At 29.7% G+C, this 17,999-nt stretch overlaps 1 protein-coding gene across 2 annotated transcripts; it reads left to right on the top strand.

Annotated features, from left to right (window-relative positions):
• The first annotated feature begins 491 nt into the window (after positions 1 to 491).
• Positions 492 to 17,630, top strand: Nurf-38 (Inorganic pyrophosphatase Nurf-38). 2 transcript variants are annotated; one of them, XR_015825493.1, is made up of 9 exons: positions 536 to 740; positions 1,822 to 1,937; positions 7,419 to 7,618; positions 11,056 to 11,126; positions 12,485 to 12,702; positions 13,082 to 13,140; positions 14,177 to 14,286; positions 15,247 to 15,348; positions 17,445 to 17,630. XR_015825493.1 is itself a non-coding variant. In XM_088243143.1 (8 exons), the coding sequence occupies exons 1-8, from the start codon at positions 554 to 556 to the stop codon at positions 17,474 to 17,476; spliced, it is 993 nt and encodes a 330-aa protein (XP_088099269.1). In that variant the 5' UTR covers positions 492 to 553; the 3' UTR covers positions 17,477 to 17,630. The 2 variants fall into 2 exon arrangements, 1 of the variants encoding a protein (XP_088099269.1); XM_088243143.1 differs by lacking the exon at positions 15,247 to 15,348 and having other exon boundaries at positions 492 to 740.
• Positions 17,631 to 17,999: the final 369 nt, after the last annotated feature.

The following is a 17,999-nucleotide window of genomic DNA, read 5'->3' as shown; positions in this document are numbered from 1 at the left end:
TAAATATTTCAATAGATCTTTTAAGAGTTATTTTAAACTATTTTTTCATTTTCGTTCAAAATATTATTTTTACATTACTTGCGTTAGTATTGACAACTCATATTTTTACATGACTGCAATTACTCAGTTAGTGGCTTTTATGTTTACTTTTAATATTTTTTTCAGGAAATACAAGTGGAGTTTTTAAATATCTACCTACTCAAAATATGTGAATGGTAAAAAAATAACAAACAATGTGAACAACGACATTGTTTTTTTGTTATTATTAAAATTTAAAAACATAAAAAAGAAAACATTTTTTTGCAAATTACAAAAACACCGCAAATAGGTGAAAGTAAAAAATACTTTGAATTAACGAGTTTCAATAAGTTCAAATCGTTAATGAATATTTAGAACAAGCTCTTAAGTAAATACATAATATTTTATTCAGAAATAATATTGTTTTAAACTGTGGCTACATTTCCGGTAAAAATATATTTTGTTTCTAGCAACATTAATTCTGCGCAAGCGCAAACCGCGTAAATTTAGCGACATTCGAATTTGCTCGATAGAAATGGTTCTAACCCGATTTGCCCGCTCACCTCTTTCATTTGTGAGAAAGTTCGTCTGCGCGGGTGTTTGTGCAGTTCGTCAAGAGCGAGTTTGTAATTCCATTTTTTTTAGTAAACGTTATTTTAGTAAAATGTATACGACCGTCGAAAGAGGTGCGCCTGAATCCACCAACTATAGGATATTTTTCAGTGAGTATTATCTATTGTATATATTGAGACATAACCTTTAACCGCCAGATATTCCGTTCGAGATGCGTGTTTGCCGCGTGCCGTGTATTGTTTTATGTTACACGTTTATAATGTGATGACGTTTAAAGTTTAAAGATTGAACAATTCAATTTATAAAATCCTGTTGACAGCTGTCAATACGGTACAATTTCCGATTCATTCTCCCGGCCTGTCAAGACACCAAATTCCGTTACATATTTCCCAATATTTATATAATTTTCGTATGATAGATTTTCAATGAAAATTTTAACTTTGCGTATTGGCATTTCTGTATAACTTAAATTTGTGCAATTTTTGTTATATTATTGAATTGTACGCCAATACTCAAAGCAGTTAATAATCTGGTGTGTTGCACCAAAATGAATTCCGGTTTCACGGTCTTGACCTTATCCGAATTCATAAACGTTGTATACTGAATTCGTGTTTTGTACAATTGAAAACAGTCTGTAATCGATAGATATTCACTTTATAATTCTCTACCTACTTAATACGACAATAATACTATTTTATCAAAATATTATCATTCCTCTGTGTCCAGGCGGGTGAAGAATACAGTTCTGTGTGTGAAATAGAACCCGAATCCTGGACGACTCGATGGCTGCTGTAAAAATCCTGATTAAGAAATCGAGCGATGATACATCAGTCTCATGTAGTGGTTGATGCGATCGTCTTCCATTCTTGAGATCTTCGAGGTGAGGTTTCGATTCCCCGCAGGGTGGACGTGAAATATTGATTTAAAAGGTTTTTTGAACTGCAGTATCTTATTGTTCCTGGACTGGCACCTGAAGTGTAAGACTGATCACCTTACCTTCATGTAACAAATGATCAAACTACGCTGCATTTGGCTAACCAATGTAGTGTCCTATGCACCACTGGCTGCGGAAAGGGGAGTGATGAACGATGATAACATAATATTTCAATTATTTTAAGTCAACAGTTAGATAAATCATTCAAAGTATTTTAATGCTCAGGGTCCGGAATGTAAATGCAGACAAAATTTATTCAGTGCTGACATTATTTTGCATTTATTGAATTTTTGCAGATGATCAGAATGGACCAATTTCACCCCTTCACGACATTCCCTTATATTCTGATGCAGCTAATACAATTCTCAATATGGTTGTAGAAGTTCCTCGTTGGACTAATGCTAAGATGGAGGTTAGTCCTATAATCATATTTAATTCACTTAAAATAATTACTTGTAATATATTTTTTTCTACTATTCCTGATTCAATATTTATCAAACAAACTATTTCGTTATTTTCCTGTACATGAACACACAACACTCTGTCTTTCCATACAGACTTTGCTGCCGCCGTGTTTTCATTGACAATAAATTTATTAAGCGTACATAATTATGTTGTCTCATTGTTAAACGCAGTTATCTATGAATCATCTGTTTTCATACCCATCATTTCCATAATGGATTATTTATTTTGGCAGACTGATGAAAAAGTTGAAATTTAAAGGATTTATAGATACCCTGTCTGCGTAATCTATAAGTGTGAAAGCACTACAATTAATTATATGAATCATACACGTATAAAACATGTGAGTCGAGGTCCTGTAAAAATACCAAGAAGGGAACATGGAAGTCTGGGCATTTACAGGGCTTATGTCATTGGCTGGTCCAAGTGGCCACATTACACACTGTGTATTCAGTATATTTTTAAACATCTACATTTTCTCAACCCTTTCATCTGTTGACTTCTATGAAGTAAAAGATCTGAAACTTTTATTGATTTGTGTTAGATTTTTTTTATTAAGAATTTCAATTATTTTACTATTGTAATTTTTGTAATGAGCACACTGAATCCACGCCTACATTCAGAGCGAATTAGTGGTCAATATAAGGATGCAGAATGCCGTTTTGCGCTCTCTTTTTGTAGAGTCACTTAGCAGATTAAAGTTCCATGATTTCAAATGATTATTGGCCCACATGAAGTTAGCTACCATTTTCATTTACTTATGGTTATGCCAGTAAAGTAATTAAGTAAATCTCTGTTAAGTTACAATAAACCATCAAGTGTTCGAAACAAAATGATTGGTCTATTTATTTGATCAAAAAACATATAGTTCACACTGCAATGTTAGTGAGATTCATCTGGCTTTAATTCTCAGCTCTTTTACTTCCCAAAAGTCAACAGATTGAAAAGTTGAGGAAATGTGTATGTTCAAACATAGACAAAATGGCTTCAGTTCATTCATTTCAGAATGGTGAATGTTACTCAGTGTGTAAAGCGGCCACCTTAATCAGCCAATGATAGGTCATAAGCCCTGTAAGTGCATGGACTTGAATATTCACTTCTCCAAAAAGTTCTTCATCTCTGTTGTAATATATTCTTTCTATAAGATCTTAAAATAAAATAAAGCAAATAATATGGTAACAAGGAACAAATTATGAGCTTTACTTTTTTCTATTTTTTTAATAAAACAGCTCAATTTTACTCCAAAAATCATTCAGGGTGTAGGTACCTGTAAGTCGTAGTTTATCATTCAATAATTTAAATTTTACTCTGCAAATAAATTTAATATAAGAATTAAGCCACTCATATTTTATGTCTACTTTCAGATCTAACTTCGTGGTTTTTCTACTGTAAAAAAGAACCTTGTAAACTGTGTTGACAAAAAACCTTTTTGTATTACGATTATATTTATATTTTCTGATTTGAAATGCTCAAATGTTTTTTGAATTAACTTATTATAAATACAATTGTATTGAATTATGTACAGCCAGAAATTAGGATAGAGCGAGATTTCTGAGTTTGAGAGAAAAGTGTCATAGAATCGAACCACATTGAGTTAAAAAAAACTCTGTTTTGTTTACAGTGCATAGATATACTTATTTACTATAAAATTAAATTTGTCTGCCTCGTGGACAATGCACCATTAGGTGCTAAAAGGTAATAATGAATAAATTAATGAAATATTAGTTTATGTATAAAAAGTCATATGAACTGGCTTTAAGCATCCATTATTTATTTATTTATTTATGGCTGTAGGTATTTTACATTATACATATTATTAATAAAAACAATTAACAAGAAATATGTTTACATCAATTACTTTGAAATACTCAGTCAAATCTGTATACTTGATAATACAAGTAAAAATAAAACGATCAATAAATTAACAAGATAAGTATTTAAGGCATGTCTCAAAATAATGTAAAATGTTTCCCTCGGCATGGGACACACCAGTGTGACACTATCCTTAATTTAAAAAACAATATAATGAATTAAACTTCTTAGATTTTCACGGCTATTCAGACGCACAATAAGTTTTTCTGGGTTATTATGCCGTATGTCATTCGTACTATTTACCGACGTTTCGGTTCGCATAACAGCGTCCATCATCAGGGTTGATGTTATTTGTGTAGATATATGTGTAACGTTTGGTACTCGGGATTTGTATCTGGTCGAGTTAAATAAATCAATATCTTTAGTATGTTTGTTCGCTGGAAAATAGAGTCTTGGAAACAAAGAATTAATATCCGCATTTGTTTTGAGAAATATATTATTGAATGGATTGAGAATCGATTCATTCATAGAATGAATTGTAAAAACAAAACAGTTAATAAAAAAATAATTAAGTTTCATTTGAAATGTATTTCATGTCTTTCTTTATTTAGAATTTGTTCAAAACATGAATGTTTTTATTGGCCTTGCTCAAATACTCTAGCCATTATTTCCTCCTTCGTATTGTGCCTTTCCAAATAATGAGGCTGTTTCATGTTTACCTTGTAATTAAGTTGACTTTCCTTGCATGAATACCTTTTCTTTCTTTCAATGTTTTGAAAAATACTTCAGTATTTTTTGACTAAATAGAATTGAATCAATTTTAATATTTGTTTGATACACAAATTATTATATCTTTTAATTTTATTCACATCATAAATGATTATATCTATTGATTGTGTAACCACTTTATTATTTTCAAGACCATTATCAATGCTTATTTATTTCTTTACTATGATTGGTCATAGAAATATAATCATATCATAACAATGATAAGAGAAGATATTTCTTGATTTGATCTTAATTTGTCACCTTGACTTTCAATTAATACATTATTCTTGTAATTATTATCTTAACTTATAATTTTGTTAACATATTGCAACAGAGATGAAGAACATTTTAGAGAAGGTAATATAGAAATCTCGAAGAACTCAAAATATTGTTGATATCCACCTGGTCCATGAAAAAGAATAGGAATTTAAAAAAAATAAATTTTTAGGCGTTGCCTAGTATGTAGGTGAAATAATTCAATTAGATGAATCTTACCCGCACAAATAAAGGTTTCAGCTCTTTAACTTCACAGACATCTAGAGATGAACGAGTTGAAGGAATATAGATGTTCAAATATGGGCAGAATGGTGAATGTTACACAGTGTGTAAAGTGGCCACTTAAACCAGCCAATGACAGATCATAAGCCCTGTAGATGCCAAGACTTCTATATTGCCTTTTCTAAAATGTTTTTCATCTTTGTTGTAATATGTTGATGTTAACAGCTACCCAGGGAGTTGAATCTAGTCCTTGTCTACAAAAATTTGGACAAATTTTGTAACAAATATTTATTTTTTAATAAAAAAAAAACTAATGAGGAAACGGATAGTTGTTTAGCCAGATCTCCGGATATTCGGCGAGCCCCTAAGCTGGATTGCCGAATATCCGGCCCATTGTCTCTCACCGCGACGCATTTAGTAGATCCGAAACGTTTTTATGCAAAAAAGATAATTTTTTAAATAACAAAGTTTACTTCCCTTTTCCCAAACACGGTCGATATCGATTAATCAATTTAGTGACGTTGATTTCATGAAATCTTCGCAGTTTAATAAATATTAGGTATCCACTGGATATTGAGCTACTATCCGGTATCCAGTCAGATAGTAAAATTACGCCGGATACCGGATATCCGATTCATCCCTAATAAAATCATTAATTCTTTATTATGAATTTAAATTATCTCTCATTTAAAATTGACAGGTTCCTTCATGGTACCTCTATCCTGTCTTAAATTAACCACAAAATAAAATAATTGGTGTTCTTATGTTATTTAGGTTTTTAAGTTGTACCGGTAACCCTCCTACAACACATTAGATAGGTACCTATAAAATGCTGTGTTATGTGAAACCATGTACACGAGACTCAGAGCCAGTTTGAAAAGGGAGACTTGGTGCTAAACAATTCAAAAATATTTTTTAAGGATAGATAACTAGAAAGAACTTTACAAGTTTTCTATGGTTTTGGTTTTACTTACTTTTGAAACTTTTTGTGTCAGTCCTTTTGCTCTATATTTCCTCTGGGCACAAAATTCTACACACGCTTTTTTTATAAATCTTTTGAATAAACCATATTATATATAGTTTAACTCTGATAATAATTATTAATGTCTTTTTAAGTCCCTAGGTCTAATAAAAATGCCATAAAATAATAATCTTTACTTTATTTGTTATATAGCTGATACATATTATGGCTCTTTGTACTGAATTTAAATAAATATTTTATGACTGACTGTATATACATTTATACATACATTATGTATTTATTTATCGATACTGGATAAATTTGAATACTTAAATTCATTTATTGCATTAAAATAATTTACTTTGGAATAAAAAATATCTTTTTTGTTAAAGTAAATTATTTTATTTTTTGTTCCACTCGATTAATCAACTATAGTTTGATAATCCCTTACTCATTGACAAACAAAAAGCTGTTATAAACAAAATCACGTTCAACAAAAACATTATCATTTGTTTTTTTTTAATATATGTTATGCACCTAAAAATTTAATACCTTTTTAAAAGGGGTCTGAACTGCAGTTAGAATATACAGGTCTTAAAAAACCTTTATTTACTTCAATTATTATATCTCTATCTGGATAAGGTCCAGCCGTTTCAACATAAGTAGGCATACACCTATATTCACAAGCTCTATCCACCAAAAACAGCTGTAAATTTAAAGAAAATATTTTAAAAAGTACTCAATATCACTAATTTTGTCTAGTCGGTTTTTTTTTTATTGGTTGGAAGATATTTTGTTTTTAGTAATAAACTTGCCAAAGTGCGTTAAAGTAAACGTTTAGATTAATGAATAAATTATAGTTGAAAATCAGAAGAAATAATTGTATTTTTTTAAACCTATACAATCGACTTAAGAGGGTTAATCCAGTATTCAAAATAAAAACTATTGTGGTTTAAACACAATCATGCTTATATAATCTATGCTGCATTGTTATGCATTACCCGGTTGATGACAGGCAGTAGAAAGGTGGTGCAGTTTTCCTGCCACCGGCCAAATATAAAATAGCTGCGCTGTCAATACGAAGAAGAAATCGTTCTGTTTCTGACACAAGTTGTAACTATATATTTTCGAAAAATGAGATGTCTTCATAAATGACATCAAATAATCTTTATTTGAAAATAAATGAAAACATTTCGCATTTGATAAATACAAAAAATAATATTTTATAACATTCGGCTTGCAGTTTTATTTGATGATTTGGGATGAGCTTTTAATTTTAAAAGCGGAGTATCTCACAACTAGTCAAATGTAGTTACCAACATGTGCCAGAAACCAGACAAATAGAACACAACTACGCCCCTAAAGTTATCTAATTTTTTATGCTGTTTTTAGATTTGCCTAGGGGAATCACTAAACCCAATCAAGCAAGATGTAAAGAAAGGCAAGCTCCGCTATGTGGCCAATTGTTTCCCTCATCACGGATACATCTGGAATTACGGAGCCCTTCCACAAACTTGGGAGAATCCTCAACATATCGATCCCAACACAAATTGCAAAGGAGATAATGATCCAATTGATGTTCTTGAGATTGGGTTAGTTTGAATTCTATGTTTAATTATCATTATGGTGTTTGATTATTTGAGTCCGGGCGGCTGAAGAATACAGTTCTGTGTTTGAAATAGAACCAGAACCCTAGAGAAATGTTTTTGACTCAATGACTGCTCTCAGGTAAAAATCCTGAAAAGGAAATCTATCGGGCATGAGTCTACCTTGTAGTGTAGTGGTTGGCGCGTTCGCCTACCGTGCTTGAGTTCCTAAGTTTGATTTCTGGCAGGGTAGACATGAAATATAGGTTTTAAAGCTGTCAGGTGGTGGTTTGCGGACTGGCACCTGAGGAGTAAGACTGATCACTTTTCCATGCAACAAAAATTATTTTCATACCCATAAATGGGAAAACCAATTCAATACTGTGTGCGGATAGAAAAATGAAAATGTCTAATTATTTTTTTTTTTAATATGTCATTTATTGATTTATCGTTTAGTTTAATAAACCATCAATTTCTTATATAATTTACTGTCTATTTTATTGATTAAAATTAATTTGTATTTTTTTTCTCTTCTTATCAGCCTATTTCTCTCTACTGCTGGATATAGGCCTCTTCTAAATGTTTCCATGTTTTTCTGTCCTGGGCACTCTGTTTCCATCTGTGGCCCACGAGTTCGACGACGTCGTCAGTCCATCTCCTCTGTGGTCTCCCTACTTTCCTTTTACTTTCGTAGGGTCTCCGGGGTTCACCCATTGACTACTTGTCTCGCCACATGACCCGCCCATTGCCATTATCGTCTTCCCACTCTTTTTGCGATATCGGTCACCTTTGTACGGTGTCTTATCTCCTCATTCCTTATTTGGTCTTTTAAGGAGACTCCCTACATTTGTCTTTCCATAGACCTTTTTTTTTCTGAATTTTTAATTTATTAACTTATTATGTCGGCCTCGTAATGTACGGGTCAGCGCGTTTGCCTACCTCGGGATCGATTCCCGACACGGTTGACATGAAATATTTATTTAAAAAAATGTTTTTACATTAGAATATTCAATAGTCCCTAGACTGGTACCTGAAGTATAAGACTGATCATCTTACCTTCATGTAACAAAAATGATCAAGATATACTGCGAGATCGGTGTACTAGGTGCGGAATGGGAATGATTTATTTATTTATATGTCAACGGTTCAAAGAACTTTTTACAATAAAAAGTTTTACAGAAATAATCACAGCAGTGAACAGTTCATTATGTATTATATAATATGAAATATAAGTATATAATTCAACTGAATAATTCAAACTAAACAAATTAGTTAAAGTAAAATATTTTTTAAAAAAAACTGCAAAAAAGTAAAAAAGAAACGTAACATATCTAAGATAACAATGAAAGTGAGAAAATCTTATGTTCTAAATATAAATATAACAAAGTAAAACTGAGAATAATTTAAGATAAACATAAAGTCTCCTAGTAATAATAAAAAAGAAAAATAATGCTACAATAATACTTTATAAATAATACGTTTTTTGAATCAACATGAAAGTTTGAATAATCTTAATAACACCTTTATTTTATCAGTTAGTTGGAAGAAGTCGGAATTTGGCAATAAATCCACAAATGTATAATTTATATATAAAGAAATAAACAAAATTACGAATTCAAATATGATGATTATGATGATGATGATGAGCTAATTATTTGGGTAGGTAAGAAGAAATTGACTGAAGCCAATATGCCCACCCATATGCATATGTATGTGTATGTAAACTGTATGTGTGTATAAAGTGTTCAAATAAATAAATAATGTGATGTATTCACGCATAACTGGGTCAGCCTGAAACTTATTAATAATAATATCATAATTGCAGTCTCAAACAAAACAATTCAAATTTTATGTAATTATTTTGGATCATTATCATACAATTAAACTTAACTGTAACCTTAAACTGGAAGAAAGGGTAGTAAAATAAGGGTTCAAGTCGAAAAGTTCGAAATATGTGTTGACCTTTTTTTTTTTTTACCTATTACCCATTTTATACATGTGTACACTGGATGCAAGGTAGAGAAAGATAATATTATTATCAAAATAATAATATTACTTTAATTTATTTTCTGACAAACTTTTAAAATGAATTTTATTATTCAGTTTATTCCTTTAAATATATTATTATGTTTTTAAACAGTTAAGAATTTGTAATTGTATTGAAAATATAAGAATATTATTTTTACATTGCGAAAATAAGGAAGTATCCTAAATAGTATAATATGTCTTAAATTATTATTATGGATAATGTATATAGCGCCAATTTCATTATTCAAAACCTCAAGGAATGTTTATTATTTGCTGAGGAAATTAAAATGACTTATAGATTCCCTTAAATTTTTGGTTTTTTCATTGTAAAAATAATTAAGTTGTGGTCTAAATAACAAATGTCTTTTATTATTATTATTATGTATAACTAATATAGTACCAAGATTCATGAATATTGATTTTAATTTGTATTATGGATAACTAATATAGCACATTCGAGATTCTAATTATCCAAGGCCTTAAGAGCAGATCGACGAAGAGGCCTGTAGGGCCGATTTAATAAGGTCAAGAAGACAGATTCACTATGGGTTGATTGAATGAGACCTAAATGGCCTAATTTACTAGCATGTAAAAGTTGGCGACTGCTAACTGTTATTATTTTTAATTACAGATTCTTCGCCATTTAATTTTAATCGCTTACTAACCGAACTTTTAGACTAGATATTTAATATCTGTATTAATATAACTGAGGCCCTTAGGATAAATTTATTAAGGCCCGTAAGGCAGACTTATTAAGGCCTAAAGCGCAGAATTTACTAGTATGTAACAGTCGGTGACAGCTGACTGTTGTTATTTTAAATTACAGATTCTTAAAAAAATCACTTGCTAACTGAATATTTGCCTAGGTATTTAATATATCTGTAAATTTTGTGTGGTTTTGGTAGCATAATTTTGAGTAGCAGATTCTTTATTATTGCTCCGAACTGCAAAAAAAAATCTGTGAGAGGCCCTAAGGGGTGATATTTTTAAGTGACAATGATCTTAATCCCCTAAGGCCTATAGGGCTGATGAAACGAAGCCTGGGGGCGTTTACTTGAGGCCCGAAGTGCTGAATCTTTCAGCACGTAAGAGTCTGCGATAGCCAACCGTTTCTTTCTATTTATTATTATTGCCTTGATTTGATTAATTATAGTTTAAAATGTAGAAGGTATAAGTTCTAACCTAGGATCTTAACTTATTTACAAATCAAACATATTTCAGTATTATGCATAATGAAATATTTAAATTACAGTGACCAATATCTACATTCTTTTTTTTTATTGGTCTTAATTTAAACATCGGCTACAGTTTTTTATTTTTGTGTTTGTAAATGTATGTAAAATATTGGTAAAAACATTCTGATATGAGGATAATATTGTATTTTTATATTAACTGTTTTTTTATCTTCTTATCAGGTACCGAGTTGCAAAGAGAGGAGAAGTGATGCAAGTCAAAGTACTCGGTACATTAGCACTCATAGATGAAGGTAAACGCACTACAAAAATAAACTTGCTAATACAAATGTAGATGTAGAATAGTGCTATAAACATTTATTTTATTTTATTTATATTATACTTACATACAGCTAACTGAGACAGTCTTTGTAATAAAATATATCTATAAACTCTGTCACATTATAATTACCATTTATTTTATTTTAATACTCCTTAAATGCTACATAGTTTAAAATAGCTTCAAATGTGTTCGTCCATAAAAATAATTTATTTACTAAAAACGCACTGATTTTCCATTTCACCTTACAAGTTAATAACTCCATAACTTGAGGTTACGGAGTTTGATAATACGAGTTGAGATAATAGGTTTGGTTAGTAAATGGCCAGCTGTGAAACTGGCATTGCAGGTTCAATTATCTCGGGTAAGGTATCCAAAATAAAAAACTTTTATTGGATTTAATTCTAATTTTATTTTTTCAAAATATGTGTGACGCGTTTCATCTTATTAGGACATTAAATATTTACAAAGTATTCTTATATACTAACAATAATTGCTGTTTGATGATATAGGTGTACAATAGTGCTAATCATTTATGGGGGTATTTAATAAGTACTGAGGATTTTTATATACACTGAGAAAAGTAAAGTAATTAAAAATCTAAAAAGGGTATACCAAGTTTATATTTTATTATATTTATATATTATTTTTTTTTTGTTTTTTTACCATATACATAAGAGGTAAAACAGAGTATACAGAAAATAAAGGATAATTACATAGCAATGAAATACATATTAACAGTAAAAATAGTAAACAAAAAATCCCACAAAGGCATGGCCTGTTCATAGGTATACAAGAAATGTTTATGAATTGACTTTGACTAATTGACTCAGTATGCCCTATACATTAAACAGCGGTTATTGTTAGTATTTAAGGATACTTAGTTATATTTAAGTCAGTTTGATAGTGTCCTAACAAGACGAAACGCGTCACATATATTTTTTAAAAAAAGGTTAATTAAATCCAATAAAAATGTTTTAATTTGGATACCTTACCAAATTTTAATATGGAATTCTACCAGTTATTTGCATACACAATAAATAGGTTTAATTCCAATTTGCAAAAATAATATTTTTTCTGTTGGTCTGGTTATGAATTATTTTTCCTTCCATATCCTCTGTTTTCAACCTGCAAACAATCCTCTAAAAAAAGGGCTTAGCAGGTTATTCTTTTATAAAAAAGCGCAGAAACTTGAGTATTTTACATATGATTTGTTTGAGTTGTTTGGTCAAAATAGATTGTATGGAAAACCAGATAAACCGATTGCATATATTTTTATTCACTAACAGCATCCTGATATTTAAAAATAATAATTCTATTTTCTGTTTGTAGGTGAAACTGATTGGAAACTTATCGCCATTGATGTAAGAGATCCTCTGGCAAGTCAGATGTCAGACATTGCCGATGTGGAGAAACACTTCCCCGGGTTATTGAAAGCCTCTGTAGAATGGTTTAAGATTTACAAGATCCCTGATGGAAAACCAGAAAACCAATTTGCTTTCAATGGAGAAGCGAAAAATGCAGCTTTTGCCAACAATGTGATTAAAGAGGTAAGATTGAACGTATCAACACGAATTGATTATATGTAGGTTTATTTATTTGTGTTAATGGCAATTGTATTAAAAAAAAAAATTCTCTGATATAACAAGTAGTGCTAACAACGAGTAAATCCATTAGATCCCATCTTCCTCGTAATAACCAAGTTTGAATATATGTAATTAAAAGTCTCGACAGTAACATTTTTATATGAAAAAATAATCAATCAACTTCGCTAGAAATACTGAGATCTTTATTTAAATTGTTGCTGAATTATTTTCGAAGATTCAAACAAAAGTGTCGTATTGTAATCGTATTCAAAAATATTGTATGTTTTTTTTAGTATTCATAGTAATATACATTATTTAAAAAATAAATTGCTGTTTTTTGCAGGTTCACGATTACTGGAAGTCCTTGATATTGAAGGAAATTGAAGTGGATAATATTAACTGGTAAATATACGAAAGATTTTATTATATGTATTCACTCAACCGTGAGTTTATATCATTTTCCTCAAGTTTAATCTTGCTGCAACAGTTAACTTAACTGTTTTTGTGCATTTTTTGCAATTTAAAACAGGTATATTATATATATGCATTATATATTTATAAACAATATTTTGCGCAAAGTACATTGTATAATTGTATACATACAGCACATTGTATAATTAAAATCAAAGCACTTTGTTTTTACCACTCATTATATATTTAATTACCGTCTGGTTCCGAAGCTATGCCAGCTTACTTGTCAAGACATAGTTTAGAAAAAAATAAACATTTATATATCAACGGTGGAAAGGCAAAATTTACTAAACGACGTGTAGCCAACTTTACAATACAATCCAAGCCAATCAAAGTTTGTTATTTTAATTAATAAAAAATCTCATATTTATTTTTTTTAACTGAATTATATAGGAATCATGTCAAAATGATAGGTATTATATGAGAGTTTTTATTAATTAAAAAAAAAAAAAAATACTTTAATTGGCTCTTCTGTAAAGTTGTTGCATTTTGCTTAGGAAATTTTGCCTTTCTACCGTCGATATATAACTATCAAAATTATACCTCGATGAGGAAGCTTGTGTAGCTTCGAAACCGGTCAGTAATTAAAAAAATAATAAGTGGTTAAAAACAAAGTGTTCTTATTTTAAATTTATAAATTAATACAATCACCCAGTTATATTACCAACCTATTACCTATATCTTTATTAAATTTAACATAACTGAAAAATATTTTCAATCTATTAGATATGTATTATTTTATCTCATTTTAATGATCAGAATTTTATTTTGCGGCGCATTTTAATGGATTTAAATATTCAAAAGATAAGTTTTTTAAAATTTAGATATTTCTTAATATTAAATGAAGAGAGGTTTTTTCTCAATATTAATTAATTTATTTTAAGAATGCGGTCATCTAAATAAAAGGTAACCTTAGGTTAAGTTCTTAACCAGCCTTAAGCATTTTAACAATTAAAAATATTTTCAGTGCAACTGTTACTGTTGAAGACAGCCCCTATAAAATAGATGTTGATGCAGCTAATGCCTTCCTCAATGCCAGTGATCCCCCCGCACCTGCCCTTTCAGTCGACGCTATAGGTAAATAATTTTCTGTCAGCACTGAGAATGTTCTAGTGTGGTACATTAGCTATCTTAATTTTTTTTTAAATTAGTAACAATCCTGTTTTGCTACTACATAATTCACTTAGTGTCTCTCTACATGTCTCTGTGGGTGTTTGAATCACTTTTAGTAATCTTACTATCATTTTTCCAATAATGCAAATCTCTTTTTGTCGGTCGACAGATAAAACTCATTAAGTACAGATTTATGGTAGAATAACTTTATGTCACTAAGTTCTTCATTTTTCAACAATCTCTTGCAAAACTGTAGTTAGTGAAATTAAACAATTCTAAAGAGCTGTTTCGGGGATCGCTTAATGAGCTTAGTAATTTTTCCATGCAAGAAATTGTGGAGAAATAGAGAACTTAGTGACATTGAGTCAATCTACCGCGAATCTGTACTTATTGGGCTTTACTCATAAACTTGGCGTAAAGTTACGCCTAAGCATAGTGGTATAATTTGGATGGGAATACCATCCTTCTTTTACCACTTTTATAAGGATGGTATTCTCATTCGAATTATACCACTATTCTTAAGTGTAAATTTATTCCAAGTTTATGAGTAAAGCCCAGTGAGTTTTACTTGTCAACTGACATATTGTAAGCACTTATGATATGGTTTAAATATTTTTTACTAGAATTTGGTTTATTATTGAAATATTTGTCATCTCTTTATTATCATAGATTTTTAAAGGTTTTTATCATTAATATTAATTTTTAAATATCTCTTTTACCATGTTTTTATGAAATACACCATTTTAAAAAACCTACCATAAATAAATAAGCAATAGGTTAAATAAGAAAAACAAAAAAAAATATGGTAATTGTGTATATGTGTATTAATTATGTTGTATACCGACAAATTATGCATATATTATTATTTTATTTCTTTGTCAATCTATTCTCCGCTATTTCATGAATCATTTCCTATGTTCGCAGTTAATAGATGGATATTTTTAAGCAACGATAGTGCAAAATTGAAACTATGAACTTATGCGAAGACTTATAAGAGAGTATGAATGTTCATACTTAATAGCAATGGTAATAATATACTAAATAAAAGTTGCTAAAAAATATGTAATTATGTAATATGCACGACTTTAACGCTTTTGATGTTTGTATGGTGGCATTCTTATTGTAAATATTTACATACATATTTTGCAATAATTAGGTAATAACTTGTAATTTCATGTGAGGTATAAAAACTTGTTACTCTATCACTTTTTTTTTACACACCGGGCCGGGGTGTGTATCCAGATAAGTCCTAAATTGTCATTTTGAGATACAGCAATAACAAAGTTTAAAAATTCCTCTCATTCATCTAATTATAGTTATGTTTGCTCATGTGAAGTAAATAATGATTTATTTTATTGACTTTTAATTTTATGTCCAAAATGCTGGCTTATTAATAAATATAATATTGCATTACGTTTTTGACGATTAAAAAAAGTGGCGGACTTATCTGGATTGGCACAAAATCTAATTAACTTAATGGACTTAACTTACTATACACATTATTGATTTATTTATTTATACAGTCAAAAACCAATGTGATGGTTATTTATTGTAGATTAAACCCGTGCGATGCTCTATTAAATGCTTTTTCATAATTTAAATAGTATAATCGGTTTTTAGCTAATCACTTTTTTTAGCTAATCACAATTTGCAATGTTTTACAGCAGAAAAACTGTTCATTGTACTGCAAATTTCCGAAGATTTCACCAAAAATGTTTTTAGTCTAATGCAAACAAAGGTTGGAAATTGGGTGTAGGTGCATATCTTTTTGCATGTTCACTTTCTGCTATTTCTCTATTCTAATTTGATGCACGGGTGTCTTCTTAAGCATACTAAAACAAAAACTAACTAGGAAAAACTATTAGTTGATAATGTAATGATATATGTATGTACATTCCTCATTGATTATTAAATCATCCTTAAATGCAATATTATTATAGTTAATATTTATAATTTGCTATTTAATAACCACTATCGGGATCACTGCTCGGTAGTGTTATACTGTACTCAAAATAAAGTGAAATGTACATATTTTTTTTATAGTAGCTAAATGATTACTACAAAAACTTAGAAAATTCACTACATTTGTATGTACTAAGGATCAAAATTGTTGATACCAACATTTAATTTTTTTTTTCAAGTTCATGGATCATTGAAATAAAACAAATATACAATAAATTACTGCATAAAATGTTTTCCTCATAGACAAATTCCAAGGTCAATAAAATAAATGTACTGACTTTTTTTGCTTTTATCTCGGTATTTGATAGTTCTACAGCTGATCAAGCCGGTACATGGTCTGAAAAATACTCGTATATGTATTTTCTTATGTTTTTTTATTTTATTTACAATAAATAAAATATAAGTATATGAACCAGTAACTTTAACCGATTTTTTCAAACGTATTATAAAAATAACTTCTTAAATTTTAATTCCTGATTTATTTTGTTTCGAAATTAATATCAAAATTGAATTTTGTATACTTTATAGACGTAATTCTGCATACCGAAATACCTGGTTAATCATCTAGCAGTCTTGAGGTCCTATGTTCGATTCCTGGCAGGGTGGACAGTAAAATTTGATTTTAAAGATTGTTTTACACTGCAATGTTTCATGGTTCCAGGACTGACACCTGAACCGTAAGACCGATCACCTTACCTTCAAAAAAGAAAAGTCAATTTTCAGAAATGAAATTGATATTTTGTAAATTCAATCAGAGAGTTAGCACATCCCTAAGTAAAACTGTCAGTCACCTACTCCTAGTAGAGGTAGTAAAAAAATTAAGCAGTTATTATAAAACAGTTATTTTTCCAAAAACTGGAATGGATATCTGAAACTGTTTTTAAAATAACAGTTTAGAGTAGTGTGGGCAAAACCCGTAGCCACCTCACGCTACGGGTTTTCGGGTTACGGGTCACGCTCCTCCAAACTGTTTTTAAAAAACCGTTTTTCAAAACAGTTTAATTTGTGTAACGGTAACTGTTACTGCTACTCCTTTTTAATAACCGAAACGCCCCTCTCTAGTTCCTAGATTTTTTTTGTCTAATTTTTAAAAAGTTAAATCTTTGTTTTTTAATTCAATAAATATAATGTGTACTGATTCTGTTTTTTTGTTGTTTCAGTGGATAAATGGCACTATTTGAACCTGAAGTAATGTTACATATTCCAATAAGTTAAGCACACCTTTTTATTGTCCTTTATGCTGTGGGATGTGATCCAATAATTTATTACATTCACCCTTTTTGGTTGTTATTTATTTTGTGAGATATACAATGTAATAGAAAAAATAAAAAGTTGTTTCAAACATATTTATTTATTTATTAATATACACGGCACGTAGTTCCTTTTACTTTACAAAAAATATATATCTTGTTTAGAAACAAAGTCTACAATACAATAGATAAAAGAGAAAAAAAAGTATAAAAAGTTCATATGTACATATTATATCACAATGGTTTTATTAATACATTACAACAGAGATGGAGATCATTTTAAATATTGAAATATGGAAGAATGGGCATTTACAGGGCTTATAACCTGTCTTTGTTTCATTGTTTATATTTTGTATGAAAGTTAACTTTCGAATAATGCGTGTTCCCAGCAGTACATATTGATTAAGTTCAGGTTTTTTTTATATTTTTTCATTTGCTTTTTTTTAAAAATTTTATGTATCGTAT

Source organism: Micrasema longulum, unplaced genomic scaffold (genome assembly GCF_059751315.1).
Source record: "Micrasema longulum isolate JH-2025_06_02 unplaced genomic scaffold, ASM5975131v1 h1tg000191l, whole genome shotgun sequence".
In the NCBI taxonomy this organism is placed as follows: Eukaryota; Metazoa; Arthropoda; class Insecta; order Trichoptera; family Brachycentridae; genus Micrasema; species Micrasema longulum.
The sequence above is the reverse complement of the archived record's forward strand: the minus strand, read 5'-3'. Positions and strand labels throughout refer to the sequence as shown.